General features: G+C 43.2%; 1 protein-coding gene across 1 annotated transcript; it reads left to right on the plus strand.

Annotated features, from left to right (window-relative positions):
• On the plus strand, window positions 1-27,788 carry LOC306978587 (cerebellar degeneration-related protein 2-like). The gene is made up of 6 exons (XM_079577224.1): window positions 1-83; window positions 2,800-2,912; window positions 16,866-17,014; window positions 17,543-17,695; window positions 24,274-24,490; window positions 27,179-27,788. The coding sequence occupies exons 1-6, from the start codon at window positions 2-4 to the stop codon at window positions 27,752-27,754; spliced, it is 1,290 nt and encodes a 429-aa protein (XP_079433350.1). The 5' UTR covers window position 1; the 3' UTR covers window positions 27,755-27,788.

Raw genomic sequence — 27,788 nt, forward strand, 5'->3', positions numbered from 1 at the left:
GATGCTCGCGGAGATGATTATGGAGGAAGAATTTGAGATCAAGGAGGACGAGCCGTGGTACGACAAGCAGGACCTGGAGCATGGTACGGGACACGGCCTTTTTACAAACTTGAATTTAATGATAACCAGGGATCAGTGCAACAATGTGTAGAAAAATAACGCTTTAATATTAATAATGAGGGGATTTTCCTTCTGGTTTTCAGTCCTTGTTTAGTCTTGAACCCATATGGTGCACGATATTCAACCATTTCAAATATACTCTACACAAATACTACAGTGAGTGTTTGTCATACAGTTTCAGACTTGTGTGTCATTGCTCTGTGCTGCATTGAGTTGACTCTATTGTCCTTCCATGACCCAGACAAATGCAGCAGCAAAAGGAACAATCTCCTTAAAACCTAATGGATCAGTCTCTATATTTCATGCTTTTACGTCAGAGCTGTTCTATTTATTTGTCTATCTATCGATTTTTACGTAATCCCACAGCAGTCCATGTTTTTATGATGAGCTGTAAAGATCGTATCTGAAAGGAAAGGAGCAAAGTGGGGCTGCACAATATCAGCAAATGATTACAATGTTCCATATCGCAAGAAGGCCACGATATATCCTCCATCCGACTCAAATCAACACATTTATTACTAATAAAGCCTTAAACAAAACTCACGGTGCTTTAAAAACATGTAAAAGTTCAGTTTTAGACATGATTTCCTGAAATGTGTTCACTATTTTGCCCCGATGCAGTAAGTTTGGACACAGTTTCTTCACAACGGTTCCTTTATATGGGAATTTTGTCTCCGTTACTTGAATTGTAAGTTGTAAAGTGTGTTCAGTTTTGGTGCAGACCTTTGTCTACACATGAGATAAACATTGAACCAATAAGGAATCATTGACCGTGCGAGTTCAGAAGTAATGATTGTCCCAAATAAGACTGACTGGCCTTTGCTTTTACGTCATCTGTAGATTATTGCTCTGATCGACGACATTTGGGGAGCTTGTAGTCGTGAACTGGGGCAGGGCTGTTGGATAGTTGGATTAAAAGATCACAATGTCTGCTCCATTGGATATATATCCTTTAAACGTCTGTTGATTGTGCTCGGAGAAACAAAACAGCAAGGTCAGAAAGTCTGATACAAGGAACTCTCATTTTAGAACCTGAATAATCACAGTCTTTGCAATGTTGTGAATGCAACCATTAAAAGGGCTATTTTGAGTGGATTGAGCAACTTCCTGGTCCTACGATGTTGGGGTCCTAGAGTTACCCCACTCTAGGACTGCACATGTTGAAGTGGTTTTGTTCAATATTTTGTAGGGCTGGGAAATTAATATGACTGGAAACCGTTGCATTTTTGCCCCCCGATACTGGTACTTTAAAGGAATAGGCCACCGTTTTTACATACTGAGATATGCTCTTCCTCACTTTAGCCGAGTTAATATATCCCCGTCTGGTCTTTGTCCGTGCGCTCTGCCAGGCAAACGGAGCACATACGCAGCCTCTCCCACATGTCACATAGCTCCGAAAAAGCTCACGATAGAAGCTACCAAGCTCTTCCACGTGTTCCCTATTTAAATAATGTTACGTGAAGTGTTTTCATGCGAAGTATATTTACACAGAAATGTAGCATGTCGATTTTATAAGCAGATAAAAAGGGGGACTATATTGTGAGGCGTAATGATATGAGGAGCAAAACGTCCGCACAGTAACTCCTAAAGACTTCCCCCCGCTCACTTCCGTCAATAACCTTTAGGAGGGCATTTCTGTGTAAATATACTTCGCATGAAAACACTTCACGTAACTTTATTTAAATAGGGAACACGTGGAAGAGCTTGGTAGCTTCTATCGTGAGCTTTTTTGGAGCTACGTGACGTGTGGGAGAGGCTGCGTATGTGCTCCGTTTGCCTGGCAGAGCGCACGGACAAAGACCAGACGGGGATATATTAACTCGGCTAAAGTGAGGTAAGAGCATATCTCAGTATGTAAAAACGGTGGCCTATTCCTTTAACAATACTTCGGCACGATGCTAAAGTATTTGTCATCGAGAACCAGAATACAGAACAATAATGTTTGTAAGATCTGCAAGTTTACAACAACAGGTTTATCTCCAATGTGAATAAATGTGTGAAAAATTGTGAGAAATTGTGGGCAAAAAAAAAGGAAATAAATTGGGGCAAAAATAAAGAAATAAATCGGGGGGGAAAATTGGGGGGAAAATGTTACATTTCAGAAAAAAAATGGAAATATTAGTAATATTAATGTGAGCAGAAATGAGGGCGAAAATGTGTTAAAAAAAATTAGAAAAAATGGGGCAAAAATAAGAAAAAAAACTGTCAAATACATTGGCCACAGAATTGGAGGAGACAATGGGAGATTTTATGAGTTGAATGAAACTCGAGGGAAGTGTTTTTGTTATTGTTTGAGCTGAGGTTTGTAAAAAAAAAATTATATAAATTAATCAATCGTCTACATATGAAAAAAATAAAAATCTCAAAATATTCAAGATTGTTATGGAATTGTGCTATTTTTATACTCTTATTGTGTTGTGGGGGTAAGCCTCTAACCTGATACATAATATCTTTAAATGTCTCTACCATTAAGACATATCCAATAACATTCACCGGGTTAAGTAGCGTCTGGACCTGGGCCAATGTCTGCGGACGCTTACAGAAAAGCTGCTTGGTTCTTCTTACTACACCTCTCCTCCTGCAGTCTTCCTCAGAGGAGCGTTTGCAGACGGGTTGATCGATTTGAGAAAGTGCTCTCGATAAAGATGAACGCTGAGACAGTTTTGGTTTGGCCCACAGACCTGCAGCTGGCCGCCGAGCTGGGGAAGAGCCTCCTGGAGAGGAACAGGGAGCTGGAACAGGGGCTGGGTCAGATGTACTCCACCAACCAGGAGCAGCTGCAGGAGATCGAGGTAAGACCAGACCCGGACTGAGACCAGGACGCAAGAGATCGATTTAGGGTTTAAGTGTCGACATTAAAAGGAACCATCGGAACGCAGAGCAGCCGTTCATTTATACTCTTGCTAATGCTACAGTGACCAGCTAAACTCAGATTATTCAGTAGTCAGTATTTTGTTGTGTTCAAAATAAAGCTAAAATTCTCTCAAAACCCCACCTTTTACTGAAAAAAAAAAGCAGTTAAAACTTTCCTTTGAAATCAATATTGAAATTTTATCCATCCATCCATTCATTTTCTTCTGCTTTATCTCGGTCTTGGAGGCAGCAGTTTTTAAAAAAAATCTGAAATAATTCCAAGTACCCCCTGCTAAGTGCTCAAGTACCCACAGGGGTCCCCGTACCCCTGTTTGGGAACCACTGACGTAGAGGATTCAGGACAACTGGGCGGCTTCAGAATAATTGTCAGAATCATTTTTAGAAAATGTCAATTACAACGTTTCTGCAGGAATTAAAAAGCATTAAAAGTCATTAAATTAATTATTTCAAAATTAAGGCCTCAAAGGGACTAGATCAGGGGTGTCAACATACGAGATGATTTAATCCGGCCCCTGCCCTGAAGAGCATAAATTCTGGAGTATGTAAAAAAAAAAAAACAAGTCTCTCACCCATTCTGGAATTATGATTTTTTAAAGAATATCCAGAATGCTCATTCCAGCCACTAGGGGGTATTAACTTTAAAAAAAGGAAAGCGTTCCACACGTGTCCAGCAGAGGGCACTGACATAATAAGAGATCAGGATATGAACAACACATTGTATTAGCCACGTGGTAAATGGACAGTCTGCCCCAGGGCGGCTGTGGCTTCAGTAACAGCTTACCACCACCGAGTGTGGAGTGAATGAATAAGGACTACAGGCTTGTTAAGTGCAATACAAGTGTGAGCCGTTGTTATTAATGAAGCTACAGTCCAGTTGGGGCTTCGACCAAATCACAGTTTATTATTTTTTATTTATTGGAAAAAAAATCCTCAATTTCGACTCAAAATGAATTGGACTAGATGCAAGTCGGTCATTTTTATGCTCACTACTGCCACCTCAGGTCTTACGCGTAAGTGCAGTTTCTATATTAAGGTCGTGCATGACGGCACTTCAGACCCGAATTAAAAACTTTTTGAGCGAGAGTGCTGGATCATGTAGGGGGAGGAAATTATTGAATGTTAACATTTTTAAAGGGGGGGTATTATGCAAATCGACTTTTTCAAGCTTTACATCATGTTATTATGTCATTCCCTCATCACAGTCCCACCCGGTCATGTGTCGGGGTCTGACACAAAAAAATCCCATGTATTTTTAGCGTTGACTTTCCGAAAAGTTTAATGGCAAGACACCAGCTCTATTGTAAGAAAAAGGGTCTCCAACCTTTTTACATGATGAGGTACCTTTATGTAACAAAAGCTACTAATTATTTGAGAGTGCGCATGGGGGAAGATGGATGGAAATTAATTAACCCAAGGCCACAATCTGGTGTGGCTTGTTTACATGCATGAGAACCATGTATGTTCATGAACATGCACTGTCGACCAAATAAACCAAATAAATACACGGAAATTACTTTAATTTTTTCATTACTTTATTCTATTAACCTAAACGTTTACAGATTCTGTTCAAAGCTCACAGAAAATGTGTGTGTGGAGCAATGGCCGCTGGCTGCTCAGCTTTAAGTTAAGTTAAGTTATACTGTATTAATCTCTGTAGAGAAATCAGTTCTCTGCATTTGACCCATCCTCAGTGTCACATGGGGCGACCTGTAGGAGCAGTGAGCTGCCAGCATGGGTCGGCGCTCGGGGACCCATCTCCATGATGTGGAGCCAGGCTGGCGGTCAGAAACACCTGGCTGGAGAATTCACCTATTGCGCATGTTTTTATAACCTACCGCTAACCTACGCAGACACGGGGAGAACATGCAAATTGCACACGAAAAGGCCCCGTCAAGGTGGGAATCGAACCTGGGACCTTCGAGCTGTGAGGCACGAGCGCTAACCGCTGCGCCACCGCGTCTATAATATATGTATATATATATATATTTATGCCCATGACACTAGGGTCCGCCATTGCTCCGCCATTGCTGTAGTATCTCCATATCGCCGCTAGTGCCCCATTGAAAAGCATTGGAGTTTAGACACCTTAAAAACAACTTTAACGCCTGGTTTCTATTTTTTCAACACTAGACTAGGCTAGATATTCCTCCTGTAACGCTGGGTTAGTAACAATCTAAGAAACCAGGCTGGTTTTCGTAAGAAGAATTTTAGAAATCTCGTACTTAACGAGGGTCGGACTGTTAGCATTGGAGCAGCGCGAGCTACACGTCACACAAGGGCCGAGTCTACAGTGAAGATCCCGCCCTTATGCCCTTTTTAGGAACATGCTTCATCAGAGCTGGGGAGGGGAGTCTGTAAATCCGCCATGAATTCCCCCTCAACCGTGGTCATTATGGTAAATGGGGAGGAGTGAGCAGAAGTCTATGGCAGGGGTGCCCAATGTGGGGCCCGCGAGCCAAATTATGTTGGCCCGCCAGAGGGTGACCTACTTTTGCTTCTTGTTAATACTAACTCTCTTCCCATTCATTCTCAATGGTAAATATGGATGCAGTACACTCTTTGGCCACTAGCGTCAAATTGGAGGCGCTGTTTCACTCAGAGACGTCCAATCTGTAAAACCGCACAAAAGTGTGTGGTGACGCCCAGCTTGCTGCAGCACATATATCTTGAACAGAGATACCTCTGAACAGGGCCCATGAGGTAGCCATACCCCTTGTGGAGTGAGCCCTCAACCCTTGTGGAGGTTGTAGGCCTCTACAGGTATAAGCCAACGAAATGGCTTCAACAATCCAGTGAGAAAGTCTCTGACTGGACACAGGCTTCCCTTTATGGGGAGTGGCCCAGGACACAAACAACTGGTTAGCCTTGCGGAAGCCAGCTGTCCTGGCCACATACTCATGTAGTGCCCGCACTGGGCACAAAGTATTAAGCCGCCGCTCCTCTCCAGAGGAAAAAGGCGGAGGATGAAAAGCCTCAAGCTCGACCGTGGAGCAGCTAAATGCAGAGTCCAATACCTTCGGCACGAAGGCTGGATTAGGACGTAAGCGGACTCTAGAAAGACCAGGGGCAAACTGTAGACATGCAGGACTAATAGATAAGGCCTGCAGTTCGCTCACACGCTTTGCTGAGGTCAAAGCCAGAAGCAATACTGTCTTGAAAGCAACATACTTCATGTCAACAGCCTCCAAGGGCTCAAAAGGATGCTGGCAAAGTGCGTCTAGCACAACCACCAGATCCCAAAGGGGTACCAGGGGTTTAACCACTGGAAGTTTGCGGCGCGCTCCTTTCATGAAGCGACATATCAGAGGGTGTTGGCCGACTGATTTGTCCCCAAAACCAACATGACAGGCCGAAATTGCGGCCAAATAGACCTTGACAGTCGAAAACGCTCTGCGCTTCTCGACTAACTCTTGCAGAAAACACAAGACGTCAGCCACAGAGCATTGAAAAGGAATGGTCTGCCTTGCCGCACACCACTCCTCAAATACGCGCCACTTACAGTCATACAAAGACCGAGTGGAAGTGGCCCTGGCACACTGAATAGTATCAATAACATGTGCAGGGAGACCGGCAGCATTTAAGTTCCACCTTTCACGGGCCAAGCCCAGAGAGCTACTCGGTCTGGGTGAGGATGATAAATTTCTCCGCCCGCCTGAGATAGGAGGTCCCTCCTCACAGGGAGGGGCCAAGGCTGTCCCCGAAGGAGCTGCATTATTTCCGCCATCCAGGGTTTGGACGTCCACCGCGGGGCAATCAGGATGAGTGAAAACCCCTGCTCCCTCACCCGAGCCAGGGTGGGTGGGATTAATCTGATCGGTGGAAAAGCATAGAGCAGGATGTCCGGCCATGGGTGGGCTAGAGCGTCCATCCCGAGGGGTGCGCCCACGTCCGTCAAGGAGAAGTACAGCGGACACTTTGCGTTTTCCTGCGAGGCGAATAGATCTACGTCGGCCTGGCCGTACATCTGCCAGAGCTGCTCCACCACTTGAGGGTGGAGAACCCACTCGCCGTATAGGGGATTGCCCCGCGACAGCAAGTCCGCCCCCCTGTTCAGGACACCTGGCAGGTGTGTTGCCCGGAGAGACAGCAGCCTGGTGCTGCTCCACAGAATCAATTTCTGTGCCAGCCTGTGTAGCTGCAGAGAGCGTGTGCCGCCCTGGCGGTTGATATACGCGACAACAGTTGCATTGTCCGTTTTTACAAGGACATGCTGGCCCTGAATATACTGTAGGAAGTGTTTCAGAGCAAGGAAAACAGCCCAAAGCTCCAACATGTTGATGTGTAACAGAGCCATATGCGGACCCCATGTCCCGTTCACCGTCCTGCCGGACAGGGTGGCTCCCCACCCTGACAAGGAGGCGTCCGTTGTCAGGGTAACCCTTGCGGACACTGTGCCCAGTGGGACTCCCGCAGCCAGAGCGTGCGTGTCCTGCCATGGGCGAAGCGCCATTACGCAGCGCTTGTCCACTTCCACCCTGCGGTAAAGGTGTCGGCGCGGGCACAGACGTAACGCTGCGACCCAACGCTGAAAATCTCTCATCATTAACAGACCCAAATGGACGACAGATATTACTGACGCCATAAGACCAGCTAGGCGGAGACATGTTCTGAACGTGACCCGTACGCCCTGGCGAAACAATGAGAGACACTGGCTGAGAGAGCTGAGCCTCTGAGCCGTAAGAGTCACTCTGAATGAGAGGGAGTTTATGCTCAAACCCAGATACTCTGTATTCTGCGCGGGTTCTAACCGACTCTTCGTCCGGTTTATTCTGAACCCAAGAGCAGTGAGATGACAGACGACAGTGCGCGTGTCCGTGAGTGCGCACTCGCGTGAGGCGGAGCACACCAGGTAATCGTCGATGTACGAAAAGATCCTGATCCCGCTGCTCCGAAGAGGAGCCAGTGCGGACTCCACACATTTGCTGAACACCCTCGGAGCTAATGACAGCCCGAACGGAATGACTTGATATTCGTAAGCTGTCCCTCCGTGCGCAAACCGTAGATATTTCCTGTGCGCGGGGTGTATTGGAATGTGAAAATACGCATCCGACAGATCGATTGTGGTAAACCAATCCTCTCTGCGTATCGAGCGGCAGAGCACTTTGTGAGTGAGCATTCTGAACGTAAATCTCCGTAAGTGTATGTTTAATACGCGGAGATCGAGAATGGGACGTAAGGCTAGTGGCAGCTCGCTGATGGGTATCGGCTGTGGGCTTAGCGGTGGCCTCTGCCAGGCACGGGTCCTGAGAGTTAGCCACCGCCACTCTAAGTCTCCTTTCCAGTATTTTCTCCGGCATTGATGTACAGTGATGGCAAGAGTCACGGTCCGCCAGCGCTGTCTGAGCGTGTTTAGCGCCCATACAAGCGATGCACATCGGGTGAGGGTCCCTCCCTGAAATGGTAGCCCCACACGACGCGGGGCAAGGGCGGGATGCAACCGCCTTGGATTTCGGGTCCGACCCTTTGGCGGGGGTAGGAGCCGAGGACATAATGCCTAAAACCGGGAAAAAAGACCAGGTATAAGTGCAGTGCTAGTCGTGTCGTGAAGTAAACACGACTGGAGAAGCCGGGACACGGGTTTCAAACCGTAGCCGGGTCCGGGAAGCCTGCTCGCCGTAACGCGTTAGCAGAACACCGCACTATCGAATCAGTCCACAAATTAATGTCAACCGATCAAAAGAGCGGGTAACAAGTAAATGTCACCCGCAAGAAGCTGCCTTGACGGTAGCCGAATGCAAAGGCTAAGTTAGTCGACAAATAAATGCTAACTAACTTGGCTTATTATAAGCTATACGGTTAGCGGTGCGTAGTAAACTAATACAAGCAGCCTAACAAGCAGCTCGCCTCGACGCGGTCGCTGCACAAACTAACCGTGTAATAGCGGTATCAAGTCCGTGAGAACTTACTCAGCGTAAACCAGCCAATGCCGGCAACTGTGCTCGTCAACGATGTCCTTTACGGCTCGTCTGTGAACAGTTAAACAGTAGCTAGCTTGCTGGCAAGAAAAGCGCTGAGGGAGCTAGAAAGATGTGGCTTCCACCCGGGAAGAAAGCTAGAATGTTTACTGAAGGAGGAGGCTGGCTGTACCTAGGAGAAGGGGCGTAGCCCAAGGTACAGTCCTCCTGTCTGTCATAGACAGACGTGGTGCCATTGGAGCTTCCGTGGATGGTCACGCCCGAGGCGATTCCCATAGTGAAACACCGAACGAAGTTAGAAAAAGAACATTTGGTGTCTTGGTGTTTATCACAGAGCGTTGTAGCATCAATTTTCCCAGTTGTTGACATGAACATGTTAAAAATGTGCTAATTAAAATAATTTATGCTGAACTGACATTTTCAAAATGATCTAATATCAAATTTTATTTGAGTTAACAAATGAATGGTTTAAAGTTGGTACTGTAGATACAGTTGTTGTTTACGTTTTGCACCATATTGCTGCAATCTTTGATTTTGTTCTACTAAAACTAGGCTTTTGCCATAGTTTAAATGTACACACTTATATTACTGTAGCATGTTATTTGCATAGATAGAATCAAATGCAAATGTATAGGCTACTGAAAATAAAATAAAGTAACTTATTATTTGCAGTTGTAAGTGTTTCACACTTGACGTCGCTGTGTTTGGCCCGCGACTCACAGGCACTTTTTCATTTTGGCCCTCGGAGACAAAACGTTTGGGCACCCCTGGGCTATGGTGTGGAGATCCTGTTGTAAGCTTTTGGGCTTATAGCCCATAGAATGGGCTATAAGCTCAGTGTCCCCACATGAATTCTTCCTGGACTGTAAGATTGGTGCTGTACTTCCTGTCCCGTATCTTTTACATTCACAATTGGCAGGGTCCCAAACAAATGAAGAGATAGCTCAGGATTTGGTAAAGGACAACGAGTTACTGAAGGACAGTCACTGCAGCGTGTTACAAACATCATGTGTGCTGTGAATCCTGCCCCAAAGGAAATGCCCGCGGTCATAAAGTAGGAGCTGTTATCTTGCGAGCAAACAGTAAACAACAAAATAAAATGTAAACTACTTGCTCGTTCAAAACTTTGCACTAGTTTTCATTTTTATTTTGTGTTAGCCGTTAGCCTCAAGACAACAACATCCACCTTAATGAACACAGAGGTTTCCTCCAGTTCAGTCATTACATCACACGTGATGTCTTGAACCTGCTCCAGTCACATCCTAACTTTTACTCGCTGTCCTTTACTAAATCTTGAGCTATCGCTTCATTCGTGTGGGACCCTGCTAATTGTGAATGTAAGAGATAGGAGAGAGGAAGGACAGTGCCGATGTTGCTGTCCAGGCGGAAATCACGTGGGGTCACTGTGCATACAGCCCATTATGACACTGCGAATATTTGGTTATGAAATGTGAACAAATGCTATAAATCGATTCGGCCAAGTAATCGATTGACAGCACTTATTTGTTTCTACATAACTCGGTGCTGACTGTGGAGTTGTGTCAGGATAAGAATGTGTTCTCCATATGACTCTTTGAGATCTCCTTTGTATCTGAGGTCTCTGAGACATTGCAGGGATGTCACAGAAACATCTCACAAGTTGAGGACAAAAAATGGTGTTTGCAACGTTGCCACAGCTGCTTGAGACTGCTGCCAGTCACAGGAGTCTCCTAAACGTCTCTCTCCGGCCTTTTAGGACACGTTAAAAAAATGGATTCAAGGTATTGACCACAAATGCTGCAGCCGACAAACCCAAACATGTTCCTGTAACTAGAAGTGGCATTTTCCACTTGCTTGCATTATTTGTGTCATCTTCTGGAATAGGAGACTCCTCTGGTTCACTGACAGAGTGGTCACTGCTTTTTGTCACTGCAGATTTTTCCTTTAAGCCCTTCTCCAAGTCAGAGATGGTTGTTAGAAGCTCCGTCTCTCTCGACTGCAGAGCTATGATAGTTTTCTTTTGCTTCTTGTTCTTTGATTGCAGAGTCTTGATTCGGCCTTGTAGTTCTCCCTCCTCTGCAGGTGCAGGTAACGGGTTTAATTTTTTAGAGAGTTCACCAATATACTCTCTGAGCCACTCAATCTCGTAAATTCCATGTTGACTTTGGATCTCCTTAAGCTCTAAACTTGTCTCCAAGTCAGAGATGGTTGTTTGAAGCTCCGTCTCTCTAGATTGCAGAGCTACGATAGTGTCACTTTGCTCCTGGTTCTTTGATTGCAGAGTCTTAATTGTGCTTTGTAATTCTTCCTCCTCTGTAGATAACTGGTTTAATCTGGTATACAGTTGACCATTTTCAGTCATGAGCCTCTCAATTTCGTTACCTTGAGCTTGAAGTCGGGTCTCATTTTGCTCTGAACGCCTCTCCGAGTCAGAGATGGTTGCTAGATGCTCCGTCTCTCTAGACTGCAGAGCTACGATAGTGTCACTTTGCTCCTGGTTCTTTGATTGCAGAGTTTTAATTCTGCCTTGTAATTCTTCCTTCTCTGTAGACAACAGGTTTAATCTTTTAGACAGCTGATTATTTTTAGTAATGAGCCTCTCAGTTTCGTAGCCTAGAGTTTGAAGTCGGGTCTCATTTTGCTCTGAACGCCTCTCCAAATCAGAGATGGTTGCTAGATGCTCCGTCTCTCTAGACTGCAGAGCTACGATAGTGTCACTTTGCTCCTGGTTCTTTAGTTGCAAAGGTTTAATCCTGCCTTGTAATTCTTCCTCCTCTGTAGACAACAGCTTTAATCTTGTAGACAGTTGACCATTTTCCGTTCTGAGCAACTCAATTTCATAAGCTTGAGCTTGAAGTTGGCTCTCATTTTGTGCTGAACGCTTCTCCAACTCAGAGATGGTTGTTAGAAGCTCCTTCTCTCTAGACTGCAGCTTTTGATACTTCATTTCTTGTTGCTCAGTCATTGCTTTGTGTTCACCCTCTGTGACACAGATGACCGCTTGAAGCTTGGCCCGATCATGAATCAAGTCCTGTACACGTTGAAAGTATTCTTCGTCAGCAGCTACGACAGTGTCCCTTTGCTCCTGGTTCTGTGATTGCGGAGTCTTGATTGGGCCTTGTGTTCCTCCCTCCTTTGCAGATAACAGTTTTAATCTTGTAGAGAGTTTACTACACTCATCTCTGAGCCACTGAATCTCGTAAATTCCATGTTGACGTTGGATCTCTTTAAGCTCTAAACTTGTCTCCAAATCAGAGATGGTTGTTAGAAGCTCCGTTTCTCTAGACTGTAGAGCTACGATAGTGTCACTTTGCTTCTTGTTCGTTGATTGCAGAGTTTTGATTTGGCCTTGTAATTCTTCCTCCTCTGCAGACATCAGGTTTAATCTTGTAGACAGTTGACCATTTTCCGTTCTGAGCGACTCAATTTCGTAACCTTGAGCTTGAAGTTGGCTCTCATTTTGCTCTGAACGCCTCTCCATGTCAGAGACGGTTGTTAGAAGCTCCTTCTCTCTAGACTGCAGCGTTTGGTGCTTAATTTCCTGTTCTTCAGACATTGCTTTGTGTTCAGCCTCTTTCTCACAGATGATCGATTGAACCTTTGCCCAATCATGATTCAACTCCTCTACACGTTGAAGGTATTTTTTGTCAGCGGCTGCGATAGTGTTGCTTTGCTCCTGGTTCATTGTTTGCAAAGTCATAATTCTGTCTTGTAATTCTTCCTCCTCTATAGACAACAGGTTTAATCTTCTAGACAGTTGACCATTTTCTGTTCTGAGCAACTCAATTTCATAACCTTGGGCTTGAAGTTGGCTCTCATTTTGCGCTGAACTCCTTGTCAAGTCAGAGATGGTTGTTAGAAGCTCCTTCTCTCTAGACTGTAGTTCTTGGTGCTTTATTTCTTGTTGTTCAGTCCATGCTTTGCGTTCAGCCTCTGTGACACAGATGACCGTTTGAAGCCTGGCCCGATCATGAATCAACTCCAGTACACGTTGAAAGTATTTTTCGTCATCCTGCTTCTGTTGGCTCATATACTGTCGGTTATCATCTGTGATTTGTTTTAGGAGACATTTAATCTCTTCTTCTGATCTCCTCTCAGTCTCTCTCTGTTTAGACTGAAGCTTTGTTATGACATCCTTTAACTGCAGGATTTCGGCATCTTTCTCAGACTCATCAGTCCTCCCAGGTTGTGCCGCTCTGGACGTTTCATTTGCAGATTCTCTCTGTGCGAGTGACATCTTCACACTTTCACCTTCTGCTTCAGGTACCACTTCTGGGTCATTCAGATTTAGATAGTGAGCAAACCTTTACTTGCTTTCTTGACTTCGTGCGTCTTTCTTCATTCGTTGGTACAGACGCAAAGGTCTTTGTATCCAGTGACTCTGCCTCTTCCAAAGTGAGCAGAGGTCCTGGGGTCTCATTAACATTTGCAGCTTGGGCTTTGAAGCGTTGGAGGTGGTCTCGATGATCCATTCTCTCAGATATTCGGTCTCAGATTCAGTAACGTAAAACCAACAGGGGTTATTTCAAATTCTCATCTGATGGCACTACTGAAAGTGTGACTGTCTGACTGTATCTGAATCTATAATGTGTGTTTCCAGCGTTTCTATGGCAACAGCACTGTTCCGTAGGTCAGTATGATGTAACATTAGAATATTAGGAGTTCCAAATGGAATGTTCTTAATTTAACGTGACCATGAAAATTCCTCGTTATAGAAACAGATGGTGTCTCTGGAATCGCCCATATATGGTCATGTTTGAAGCAGTTAAGGGGGGAAACAAAGGGGGGGAAAATGTTAACTTTCTCCAATTATTTAAAACTACTTTAACAAATGCAGAATTTGCAATACATGTTTTCTACTAAATAAAGATACAAAGACATTGGGTGGTTCAACAGCCCATTACATAAAAAACAGAGAATGCTAACATGATGCTTCATGATAGCATCATGCTACATGCTAACGCTAGCTAGCGCTTGCAACGACTGCCATTTTTTCACTTCTACTTAACAATTTGCAGTTGACTTTATGTGTATGTGATAAATTTGTTTATATTCTGCCAGAAAGTGGCTAAAAATAATGAGAAACTGTTTCCCAAAAGATACTTCCTTCCCCCTCAGTGAGGCCACGCCCCCATCTGTCTATCACGTTTGTCTATCAGATTTTGTTGATCTATGAACAATAAGAAAAGGACATGGATCAACTTTGTTTCACACCTTTTACAAATGTGCTAATGCTTTTATGCACACTACCTAAAATAATAATTAACATTAAAAATGTTATCGATGACTTCCGCCTCTGGTCGCATGGTGTAAACAGAGCAAGGGACTAGCTCTGTGATTAAAATTATGATTAAAATATTTACCAGACCACCTAATTCTAAACAAATCGAACCACAACAATCTTAATATCAAAATGACTCAAAGGAAGGGCAGGCAATGCGCTCATGTCGCCACCGCAGGAAAAAAGTGAAGGTGTAAAAGCTAGTGCCGCTACGGGGCTAAAAGAAGAAGGCCCAATCTCACTGGGCTTTTTGCGTGCCGAGTTGAGATAGGAATTCAACTCATACAGAGACGCCATGCGATAATTTCTCAAAACAGATATGGAGGGTCTCGGCAGAGAAATATGCAACAAGATCTCATTCTTGCAGGAGACAACCAAGGCGGACATGAAAACTATTTGTGACAGAGGCCTATTTCAAGACATTCACTACAGCCATTTTGAGAGAGCAATTTTATACAAGGCAGTTATTGTAATTTACTGCATTTACAGACCAACAGAAGGTTTCGTCATCATTGTAGTGTGCAATAGACTGGTGCTATGCGATTGAAAAGAGCATAATACCCCCTCTTTAAACTCTGTATAGTCCCTTTAAAGTAGTATAAATTTGATTCAAGAATACACTTGTTCAAAACACAATAACTATGGTATAAAACTAATTGAGCTGCTGTTCTGACTGAAATTGTGCACAATCTTTTGCCCGAAAGTCGCTCGTCGTGTCCAATTTGGTTTTGAATATCCAAATTTCCCCTCATTCCTCTATTTGACTGAAGGTTTACTGCAGTCAAATAGAGGAATGAGGGGAAATTTGGAATGTAAACATTGTTAAGAAGGCAAGAAAAAGCATTAAAGGTATTTTATAATGAGCTCCTCAAGCTCCTTTAGAGGCCGTTGGGTTTGACATCTCTCTGGATTTGGGCGATAAATGTATGAGTTTATGATGATTCGGGACTGCAAGATAAATCGATATTGCAATCAAATTAAACTGCATTGAAATCCTCCTCATCAGTCGCCTGTGGCTCCATGGGGTTGCGACATTTAAAAAAGAAAAGTTTTTTATCAGCGCTCTCCTATCTATATATATCTCATTAAAAGGTATAAATCGGGTGACTAGAGCGATACGAGCTGCTCTTTTGCAGACGTGCACACTTTAAGCCTGGTGTAATTTAATTAAGTGAGGTCAGTCTGGAGTCAGTGTAAATCCTTCCGACGTGTCGCGATAACTCAGATCAACGCCTAATGAGTGGCCTGTTCATGAACTCTGCCGCTGTTTTTATTTTCATGTGTGCCTCTGTCTGTGGCGTCCGTCACTGGAGCGGCTCAGGAGCTAAACTCGAACATCGCTCTTCCTCTTATCAATTCAAGTGGAAGCAGAAAGAAATGGTGCGGAGGAAGCGACGTCTGACCATGGAAGAACCAAAGAACTATGCTTTTATTTTATAATATATTTCCCCCCCTGCTGCCCAAGTGTTTTATACGTGGTGTAGTTTCTAATGTCGTCTTTCTCGAATGTTCAAAGTCTTGCTCCAGCAGGTGATAAGATAAAAATGTCCCAGAAGAAAATGTACATAAGCAAATAATGGAACGGTCTTCAGAGAGGCGTCACCAGGAGACTCATGAACTCAGGTGTTCAATCAGAGGCTGCAGAGAAACACCTCTGTCATGGGAAAAATACACCAATAATTCACTGTCATGGGGATATGTATATATATATATTTATTGTTGTTATTCAGTGTTAAAATATCCAAAGACAAACACTGCAGGAGTCTATATATTTAATTATATACATAGCCTTCCTCAAACCAAACATGAGACATTTTTAAATAATATAATGCTGTGATTTTAAAAGAATTATTGCTGCTACTCAGCTATTTGGTAAGTCATAGAAATCCAAAACTTTATACTTACAAAGTTTTAAAAGCCTTTTGTATATTCTTTCTTGTAAATTATCTGTGCTATGGTCAGTAGTTTGCACATAGCTAGGACTAGGTACCGTTAAACGATACGAGTATGGTATCGAAGAAAAAGTTTAGGTACTGCTGGTATCGTAAAAAATTAAAGCATGTACCGAAAAAAACAAAAAAGCACATTTATTATATTTGGATCAAATATAATGTTGTTGGGTCCAGGGACAGCATTAAAGGAAATGACTTGGTTGTCAATGTTTGCCCAATTTCTACCATTTTTTTTTCTTATTATTTTTGCCCCAATTTTTTCCGATTTGATTTTATTCCTCATTTTTTTTACACTTTTCCCCCCCTTATTTTGCCACAATTTCTCCCAAATTCCCCCCATTTTTTTCCTAAATCACTCCCATTTTCACACATTTCTTGACCTCAGAGATGAGCCTGATATTGTACATTTGCTGATCTTCCACACATTATTGTTCTGTTTTCTGGTTATATATCACAAATATTTTAGTATCGGTATGAGGAAAAGAATCGTTCAGGTATCGGTATCAAAAAAACAAGTATCATTAAGGGACTATACAGAGTTATATAATATATTTGACTTGCGGAACTTGTGACAGATGTTCTTTGTGTTTAGACTGATAATTATCAATGGGGCAGTTTGTCAATTTGTTTTTTCCTGGTTTCGTCTGCCACATTGGATTATACGGCCGTGCACCTACGACTCTAGACAAAAAGGTTGGGTGAAACTGACGGTGTTTTTCTCTCTTCTTGTGTCGTCTTCTGCAGTATCTGACCAAACAGGTGGAGCTCCTCCGACAAGTGAACGACCAACACGCCAAAGTCTACGAGCAGCTGGACTCTTCGGCCCGAGAGCTGGAGCAGACCAACCGCAAACTGAGCCAGGACAACCGCGGCGCGCAGCAGAAGATACAAGGGTCAGGACTTTACATTGTACCATTAACATAGTAATCATAGCGTTACTATACAGCAGTGGATCTTAAAGCGATAGTCTGGAAGTCTAAATGTTTTACAAATTTTTTAAAATGGGCAAAATGGACCACCTGGTTTTGCACTTTGAAGTAAAGTAAGTTTTTGTAAAGTCCCTCCTTCCCAGATTTCTGCATCTAATCACAGTCTAGTATCCTCCTGCGTTGACCAATGAGACAAGCTTTTCCTGCGAACCAGCCTATCAGGTCCAACTAGGAGGGGAGGGGGAGGAGCTTGAACGTTTGTTTTCAAATTTCTGTTCCTGCTCTCCTCATTTTGCAAACTAAGAAGGGCTTTCTGGTCCAAGAGGGGAGGAGTTTACTTTCACATTTCACCCAATGTGTCCTCACTTTGCAAACTTACAGACTATCCCTTTAAAGCGGTTTGCTCCAGCTTTCACCATGGTTTTAATGCGGTTATTCAACTACTTTGGAAAAAAACGTCCTATCTTCTCTTAATTTGCGTTTTATCCACAGATTGACGGAGACGGTGGAGGTGCTGCAGACCCAGCTGGAGGAGCTACAGCAGCAGGTGGAGGACATGAAGATCAGCTCGAGTCTGAAACAAGCGGGACGTCCCAGAGGCAGACAGAGCATCTCCTGCCTCAAGGAGCTGGACAGCACGTACAGGTGACAACTTTGATACAATACAACTAAAACTACACGCAGTATATTGGACGTGTTGGACTAATTGTTTTCAGTCTTTGGTGACGTCCATATTCCTCTGCTAATGCTAATGCTAATGCTATTGCTAATCCTTGTTTGCACCTCTCCTCAGCCTTCTCCTGTGTTTATAATTGCTTTTTCTAATCACTTCCTTCTTGGCTCCTCCACCTAAGTTGTGACATCGTGTTCATGCTTCCAAAACACTGAGTTCGACTAATTGTTTTCAGTCTTTGGTGACGTCCATATTCCTCTGCTAATGCTAATGCTAATGCTAATGCTATTGCTAATCCTTGTTTGCACCTCCTCTCAGCCTTCTCCTGTGTTTATAATTGCTTTTTCTAATCACTTCCTTCTTGGCTCCTCCACCTAAGTTGTGACATCGTGTTCATGCTTCCAAAACACTGAGTTCGACTAATTGTTTTCAGTCTTTGGTGACGTCCATATTCCTCTGCTAATGCTAATGCTAATGCTAATGCTAATGCTAATGCTATTGCTAATCCTTGTTTGCACCTCTCCTCAGCCTTTTCCTGTGTTTATAATTGCTTTTTCTAATCACTTCCTTCTTGGCTCCTCCACCTAAGTTGTGACATCGTGTTCATGCCTCCAAAACACTGAGTTCGACTAATTGTTTTCAGTCTTTGGTGACGTCCATATTCCTCTGCTAATGCTAATGCTAATGCTAATGCTATTGCTAATCCTTGTTTGCACCTCTCCTCAGCCTTCTCCTGTGTTTATAATTGCTTTTTCTAATCACTTCCTTCTTGGCTCCTCCACCTAAGTTGCGACATCGTGTTCATGCTTCCAAAACACTGAGTTCGACTAATTGTTTTCAGTCTTCGGTGACGTCCATATTCCTCTGCTAATGCTAATGCTAATGCTATTGCTAATCCTTGTTTGCACCTCTCCTCAGCCTTTTCCTGTGTTTATAATTGCTTTTTCTAATCACTTCCTTCTTGGCTCCTCCACCTAAGTTGTGACATCGTGTTCATGCTTCCAAAACACTGAGTTCGACTAATTGTTTTCAGTCTTTGGTGACGTCCATATTCCTCTGCTAATGCTAATGCTAATGCTATTGCTAATCCTTGTTTGCACCTCTCCTCAGCCTTTTCCTGTGTTTATAATTGCTTTTTCTAATCACTTCCTTCTTGGCTCCTCCACCTAAGTTGTGACATCGTGTTCATGCTTCCAAAACACTGAGTTCGACTAATTGTTTTCAGTCTTTGGTGACGTCCATATTCCTCTGCTAATGCTAATGCTATTGCTAATCCTTGTTTGCACCATAGACTGTAAAAAATAATGGACAGCTTATGCTCACTCCTCCCCGTTTACCAGAATGACCACGGCCGTGGGGCAATTCATGGCGGATTTACAGGCTCCCCCTCCCCAGCTCTGACGAAGCATGTTCCTAAAAAGGACATACGGGCGGGATTTTCACCGTAGACTCGGCCCTTGCGTGACGTGTAGCTCGCGCTGCTCCAATGCTAACAGTCCGAGCCTCATTAAATACGAGATTTCAAAAAATCATATTACGAAAACCAGCCTGGTTTCATATATTGTTATTAACCCAGCGTTATCTCAGGAGGAAGATCTAGCCTAGTCTAGTGTTGAAACAATTGAAACCAGGCTTTAAAGTAGTTTTTAACGTGTCTAAACTCCAATGCTTTTCAATGGGGGCCTAGCGGCGATATGGAGGTACTGCAGCAACGGCGGAGCAATGGCGGCCCCCACGTTTGTGGTCAAAAAGCAGGGCAGCCAGCGGCCATTGGTTTGCACCTCTCCTCAGCCTTTTCCTGTGTTTATAATTGCTTTTTCTAATCACTTCCTTCTTGGCTCCTCCACCTAAGTTGTGACATCGTGTTCATGCTTCCAAAACACTGAGTTCGACTAATTGTTTTCAGTCTTTGGTGACATCCATATTCCTCTGCTAATGCTAATGCTAATGCTAATGCTAATGCTAATGCTAATGCTATTGCTAATCCTTGTTTGCACCTCTCCTCAGCCTTTTCCTGTGTTTATAATTGCTTTTTCTAATCACTTCCTTCTTGGCTCCTCCACCTAAGTTGCGACATCGTGTTCATGCTTCCAAAACACTGAGTTCGACTAATTGTTTTCAGTCTTTGGTGACGTCCATATTCCTCTGCTAATGCTAATGCTAATGCTAATGCTATTGCTAATCCTTGTTTGCACCTCTCCTCAGCCTTTTCCTGTGTTTATAATTGCTTTTTCTAATCACTTCCTTCTTGGCTCCTCCACCGAAGTAGTGACATCGTGTTCATTCTTCCAAAACACTGAGTTCGACTAATTGTTTTCAGTCTTTGGTGACGTCCATATTCCTCTGCTAATGCTAATGCTAATGCTAATGCTAATCCTTGTTTGCACCTCTCCTCAGCCTTCTCCTGTGTTTATAATTGCTTTTTCTAATCACTTCCTTCTTGGCTCCTCCACCTAAGTTGTGACATCGTGTTCATGCTTCCAAAACACTGAGTTCCACTAATTGTTTTCAGTCTTTGGTGACGTCCATATTCCTCTGCTAATGCTAATGCTAATGCTATTGCTAATCCTTGTTTGCACCTCTCCTCAGCCTTTTCCTGTGTTTATAATTGCTTTTTCTAATCACTTCCTTCTTGGCTCCTCCACCTAAGTTGTGACATCGTGTTCATGCTTCCAAAACACTGAGTTCGACTAATTGTTTTCAGTCTTTGGTGACGTCCATATTCCTCTGCTAATGCTAATGCTAATGCCAATGCTAATGCTATTGCTAATCCTTGTTTGCAGCTCTCCTCAGCCTTTTCCTGTGTTTATAATTGCTTTTTCTAATCACTTCCTTCTTGGCTCCTCCACCTAAGTTGTGACATCGTGTTCATGCTTCCAAAACACTGAGTTCGACTAATTGTTTTCAGTCTTCGGTGACGTCCATATTCCTCTGCTAATGCTAATGCTAATGCTAATGCTAATGCTATTGCTAATCCTTGTTTGCACCTCTCCTCAGCCTTTTCCTGTGTTTATAATTGCTTTTTCTAATCACTTCCTTCTTGGCTCCTCCACCTAAGTTGCGACATCGTGTTCATGCTTCCAAAACACTGAGTTCGACTAATTGTTTTCAGTCTTTGGTGACGTCCATATTCCTCTGCTAATGCTAATGCTATTGCTAATCCTTGTTTGCACCTCTCCTCAGCCTTTTCCTGTGTTTATAATTGCTTTTTCTAATCACTTCCTTCTTGGCTCCTCCACCGAAGTAGTGACATCGTGTTCATGCTTCCAAAACACTGAGTTCGACTAATTGTTTTCAGTCTTTGGTGACGTCCATATTCCTCTGCTAATGCTAATGCTAATGCTAATGCTAATGCTAATCCTTGTTTGCACCTCTCCTCAGCCTTCCCCTGTGTTTATAATTGCTTTTTCTAATCACTTCCTTCTTGGCTCCTCCACCTAAGTTGTGACATCGTGTTCATGCTTCCAAAACACTGAGTTCCACTAATTGTTTTCAGTCTTTGGTGACGTCCATATTCCTCTGCTAATGCTAATGCTAATGCTATTGCTAATCCTTGTTTGCACCTCTCCTCAGCCTTTTCCTGTGTTTATAATTGCTTTTTCTAATCACTTCCTTCTTGGCTCCTCCACCTAAGTTGTGACATCGTGTTCATGCTTCCAAAACACTGAGTTCGACTAATTGTTTTCAGTCTTTGGTGACGTCCATATTCCTCTGCTAATGCTAATGCTAATGCCAATGCTAATGCTATTGCTAATCCTTGTTTGCAGCTCTCCTCAGCCTTTTCCTGTGTTTATAATAGCTTTTTCTAATCACTTCCTTCTTGGCTCCTCCACCTAAGTTGTGACATCGTGTTCATGCTTCCAAAACACTGAGTTCGACTAATTGTTTTCAGTCTTCGGTGACGTCCATATTCCTCTGCTAATGCTAATGCTAATGCTAATGCTAATGCTAATGCTAATGCTATTGCTAATCCTTGTTTGCACCTCTCCTCAGCCTTTTCCTGTGTTTATAATTGCTTTTTCTAATCACTTCCTTCTTGGCTCCTCCACCTAAGTTGTGACATCGTGTTCATGCTTCCAAAACACTGAGTTCGACTAATTGTTTTCAGTCTTTGGTGACGTCCATATTCCTCTGCTAATGCTAATGCTAATGCTAATGCTAATGCTAATCCTTGTTTGCACCTCTCCTCAGCCTTCTCCTGTGTTTATAATTGCTTTTTCTAATCACTTCCTTCTTGGCTCCTCCACCTAAGTTGTGACATCGTGTTCATGCTTCCAAAACACTGAGTTCAGAATCGCTGATAAATCCCAGAGATGGTGAACGCAGCACGACAGGAGCAAAGTCTAACCCAGTGTCCATGAATGAGTCTTAATGGGTCTAATCTCTCCAAACGCACTGATAAACTATCTTCAAACTCCCACGGATCAAGTCTTTCCTTTCTGAAGACTTCTCGGCCCACAGTCTCCTGCTATTTGCATTGGAGATAAAACCGGCTGCTTTGAGAATACTTAAGTAACTATGTGGCTTTTGGAGTTCCTTCTTGATGCCTTTCTGTGTTTGCAAATTGCATTCAAAATGTTCACAACTCAATTATTTGGTTAGAGAGAGATAAGGCATCTACAAATTTCACTTCATGCAGTATTTCTGACTTGCATCACCCGAGATGGGAATCAAATTTGTCTCATCAAACTGATAGAAATGTAAAAAGCTTTTGTGGAGCTTTCTGGGAAGAGCCAGAGAGAAATACATGACATTATATACACATAAGAAATATCATCCGATGCAGTTCCTAGCATTGTATTGAGCTTGGGATCAAATGTTATAGAAATATGCCATTTTCATTGTCTATAAACAAGAACTAAAAACAATGAAAAGTGTAGAGAAAAGAGTCATAAAACAACTCCAGTTCTTTGGTTTGATATCTGTTCTCCAAATCGAACAACTATTGTAAACGAGGATGAAAATTGGTGAAAGCATTTTGTTTCCAGCAGTCATTGAGCTGGTGTGTGTTGTTTTGGATTGACAGAATGAAGACAGAACGAAAGAAAACTCTGAGGAAATGCATCTTCCTGTTAGTAATCGCACGCACCACAACCTTTGTCCATTTCCTTTGTGGTGCTCGGAGATGTGTGCAGCAATGTCAGTCATTTTAGAAAGCTTCTTCTGCTGCATTACAACACAGGAAGGTCCCGCCCCACCAAGTATAAATCATACCATGCCTAGTCTGTGTCATGGCAGTAGTACACCACCATACTGTACTGTTATTTATTTTTAACTTTGAAACTGAAGTAATAAAATTGTCCTTCCTCTTCACTCACTCGGGCGCATTATATACGTCACGAACAAATGCTTGCGAAAAAAAGATCCAATTGTTTCAAAGGAGTTCACCCCTTACACCTGATAACGGAGCTCAAATGTGAAGGTCCAGACTCTTGTACGAAACGAAATGAATACAAGGGTAAAACAAGGAAAGATTAAAGGGATATTTCAGGAGTTTTGACATCGGGCCTCATTTCCTAGTTATCCAGAGTGTTGTTGATTTCTGGAGAGATTTCTTTTTGTAATTCATGCAGTTCTTATACAGTATTTGAAGAGTTGAGTGGTGCTAGGCTAGTGCATGTCTATGGTATCAGCTCGCCTGCATTAAAAACAGTCTGACCCGCTCCACAGAGCACCTGAGGCAAATCACTTATAACACCAGACTAACCATATACATTTCTGTGTCGATAGAATATTTTTTGGAATATAACTGGCCTTGCATCACGTGAATGATCGCATTTTGAGGGACTATTTTCTAGCAGATCACTTCGCCGCTGCGTAGCTTATACAACCACGAAGCTGATGCTGCTCAAATAGAAGTTATTTTAAATGCAAAATGGTCAAAGTTATTCTATCGACACAGACATTTATATGTTGAGTCTGGCGTTATAAGTGATTTGCCTCAGGTGCTCTGTGGAGCGGGTCAGACTGTTTTTAATGCAGGCTAGCTGATACCATAGACATGCACTAGCCTTTCACTAGCGCCATTTAACTCTTCAAATATAAGAACTGCATGAATTACCAAAAAAAAAAAAATCTATATACACTCTGGATAACTGGGAAATGAGGCCTTATGTCAAAAATCCTGAAATATCTCTTTTAATACCAACTCTCTCCCATTCATTCTCAATGGTAAATATGGATGCAGTACACTGTTTGGCCACCAGCGTCAAATTGGGGGCGCTGTTTCACTCCTTTTGCAAAGTTAAGGAAACACTGTTGTGGTGTCTTGTTGTTTATCAATCACAGATCATCTCCCAGTTTTCCAACTTATACTGTTATATGCATAGATAGAATCAAATGCAAATGTATACAGAAAAATAAACTAAAGTAACTATTATTATTTGCAGTTATATGTTTTTCAAGCTTGACATCACTGTGTTTAGCCCACGACCCACAGGCACTTTTTCATTTTGGGCACCCCTGTGTTTAAAGAACATAACAATAACAATATGCACAGACGATTGATATTGCACAGTTGGTGACCTCGTGTCCCCCTCTGTCTGCCCAGGTTAAACTTTCGCCCCTCAGACGCCCCGGACACTCTGCCCTCTCCCTGGTGCTGGCACGAGGAGGAGAAGGAGTCGCTCCGAGAGTCTCTCCAGTCGCTGCAGACACAGTTCGCCTCGGAGCGGAGCCGGAGGGAGCGCGCCGAGAGAGACGCCCAGGTCTTGGTCCATGAGAACGCGGCGCTGGAGCAGCAGCTCGGGGCCATGGAGGGCTGCAAGGTCTATATCTTTATCTACTATTTATGGATATTTGTGCAAAGGCTTTGCAGTAAAGCAGAAACACCGCTGCGTTACGGGCGGCACGGTAGCGCAGCGGTTAGCGCCTCCGCTTCACAGCTAGAAGGTCCCGGGTTCGATTCCCACCAGGACGGGGCCTTTCTGTGTGGAGTTTGCATGTTCTCCCCGTGTCTGCGTAGGTTTCCTCCGGGTACTCCGGTTTCCCCTACCACTAAAAACATGTGCAATAGGTGAATCCTCCAGCCAGGTGATTCTGACCATCAGCCTGGCTCCACATCATGGAGATGGGTCCCCGGGCGTGGCACTGCCGTCGACCACTGCTCCTTACGGGTTGCCCCAGCGGCATCGAAGGATGGGTTAAATGCAGAGGACAAATTTCCCTACGGGGACAATAAAGTATACAAACAAACAAAACAAACAAAACCAGGGGGACTAGGGTGACTTTGTACTTGACCTATATCCTCACTTTTTATTGATTAAATTGCATTGTTGAGGCAAAGGCATGGCTCATAAACCAAAACTGCATGGACCACAATGCTTTGTCACTGTGTAGCCAATTTTAAAGAAATTGCTGCTTTTAAACCGGTTGAGTCACTAGTGAGCATCCCCACAACATGCTGACTAAAATGGGAGGAAAACTAGATGAAAAGTAGTTCATGAGACTAACACTACGACTAAAAAGACCAGATATTGTTGTTGGGACTAAAAACACCAAAGCTTCCAATGACAAGGAACAAGTCTGATGCTCTTTTCATGCGAGAGAAGCTCTGTGGTGCAGAGGATTTAATATGATTACATTTAACAAAATAGTAATAAGTTTAGATGAAATTTGAGTCCACTAAAACTGAAGGGAACTGTCTGACAAAACTATATTAACCAACACTAAACCACCAGTCACAAAACTAAGAAAAAGAAAGAATCGAATGAACCCCGCGGTGAATAGGTGATGTTGTGTGTTCTGAGCGTTCACAAAGATAACTCTATCTTTGACATACATTCTTTATCGTCCCTATAGACATGCTGTTCCTGTCAAATTATATAACTCTGTATCTGAGAGTTTATGACTGGATGCAAATATCAGGAACTGTAGGTGACGGTTCATCTTATCACGCGTTAAAAGAATATTGACACAGACGACACATGACAAATGTCTGCTTTGCTCTGGTCAAGCATCATCAATAAAATTAAGAAAACAAGCGTCCCATTATGTTGGTACACATCCTAAAAGTTTAACTCTTCTGTGACTATTAAAATAAGCAATATTCCCATTAGGAATGTCTCTTCAGCTCCTGGAGACTTCACCTTAGTCATTGTGTATATGGAGTGAATGAAAAATGTTCCCTTTGTGACCATTCCTTGTTAGCCTAGTTAAAAATCATTCATAAATGTATAGATATTTTGTAGTTTAGATAAAAGTTAGCGTGTAGAAGTGGCAAAATGCTTAATTCAGTCAAGTTTCTGCTTTTTGTGGGGTCTAAACACATCATCTAATAGTATTAATGATAGAGAAACCACAGAATTTATATAAAATCCACAAAACAGACATGTTTTACCTCGCCATACTTGGATATAGAGACTGGCTTCATCAATGATTTCAATGAATGTTTGAGCGTTTTATTCCCGAACAAATGAACGGTGAAGTCTGTCCCCATGTTAAAGCATGTTTTGTCCGTTTTAAGGCATTGATAGAATTTATGTTTTTTTTTTTATCATCATTAACATATTATAAGATGATGTTAAGTGGCCACTAGATGTGTATCATACCCCACATAAAGCAAAAAACTTAAAGGTGCATTATGTAACCTTTTATGCAGAAAAATTAAGTTAATATTAGGCTAGTGCATATTTGATCTTTCAGGGTTTTTTTTTCCCCGCATAAAAAAATTACCTTTTAACTGAATATTAGCATTTGCTAAATCCTTATTTTACAGTACCCTTGATACATTGTACCTACATTTAGCAAAATGTAATGTGCTCTGTAACAATGTGTAATAACTTGCACCTGTGGGTTAGATACACAATGGAGTAATATGTATTAGTAGTTTGTAGGTACATAATGTAATAAGACATAATTCTAACACTAACCTTAAGCCCTAACCCTAAGGGTCTCGTGTCCTATTACATTATGTACTAGTACAAGTTATTCCATTGTGTATCTAGCCCATAGGTACAAGTTATTACAGATTACTACAGAGCACCTTACATTGTACTAAATTTAGTTAGGTACAATCTATCATTGGTACTGTAAAATAAAGTGATACCTAGCATTTAGCTCAGAGGCCACTTTTACACGCGGAGTCTTGTATAATTCTCAATCTTAACTTTACATTCATAGATGTTTTATAACCAGGCTTTGACCTCACCTAAATGTGGTCAGTGGGTGGACAGCTGAAAACATCTGGATCTTTCAGAAGGTGTGATGTTTGTAGGCTAGTGCTAAGTTAACGGCTATTTGAAAAATACATAAACAGGCTAACAAACGCTGAAAGGTTTCCTGGACTAGTCGGCTTGCTAGCTGTCCATATACATTAGCATTGAACAGCGCTTCTCCTTTTTATTCCTATGGATAGATGTTCTCAATACCAACAGGTCTGGCATTTGAATAAACTTTCTCACGTCGCTAACGGTGTCTCTTGCCTCTGACGTATATTTCCTCCCTTGTTTTCACAGACCAGGCTGACCGAACTGGAGCGAGAATCCGAGGAGCTACGGCAACTCTGGAAGCACCAGTCCACCTCCCGATCCGCCCTCCGCCACGTCAGCCTCCTGCACGACTCGGACGAAATCGACTCGGACTCCCCCAAGAACCCGCGCCTCCTGAAGCGATGGGACAGCGACCGCGCCATCGTCAAACCCTCGCCCTTCCCCGAGTCCCCGGACGACGGCCACGCCTGCACCTGCATCCGGCGCCACGACGCCTTCAAGTACCGCGGGATTTCGCTGCTCAACGAAGTGGACGCCCAGTACAGTGCCTTGCAGGTGAAGTACGACGAGCTCCTGCAGCGCTGCCACCAGGGAGCGCCGCAGCAGCAGAACGAGGAGGAAGAGGAGGAGGAGGAGGAGGAGCGGGACGAGGTTCAGACGCCTTCCCGAGCTTCCAGGGTGGATTTCGACCAATTTGCAGAAGATATGCACCAGCCAGAGTACAAGGAGCTCTTCAGAGAGATCTTTCAACGCATTCAGAAAACCAAAGAGGACCTGAATGAGAACCGGGGGAGGGCAGTGAACGGAGATGTAGTGCAGTAGTGCCTGTTTTTTAATTCTGCTCAAGTCTGAAAAG

This window comes from Gobius niger, assembly GCF_951799975.1.
Source record: "Gobius niger genome assembly, chromosome: 19".
Taxonomy (NCBI): domain Eukaryota; kingdom Metazoa; phylum Chordata; class Actinopteri; order Gobiiformes; family Gobiidae; genus Gobius; species Gobius niger.

Coding starts and splice junctions, on each gene's coding strand:
- LOC306978587 (XM_079577224.1), top strand. CDS start 2: ATGCTCGCGGAGATGATTATGGAGGAAGAATTTGAGATCAAGGAGGAC. Junction 17,015..17,542: donor GCGCAGCAGAAGATACAAGG/GTCAGGACTTTA, acceptor TTTTATCCACAG/ATTGACGGAGACGGTGGAGG. Junction 17,696..24,273: donor GAGCTGGACAGCACGTACAG/GTGACAACTTTG, acceptor CTGTCTGCCCAG/GTTAAACTTTCGCCCCTCAG.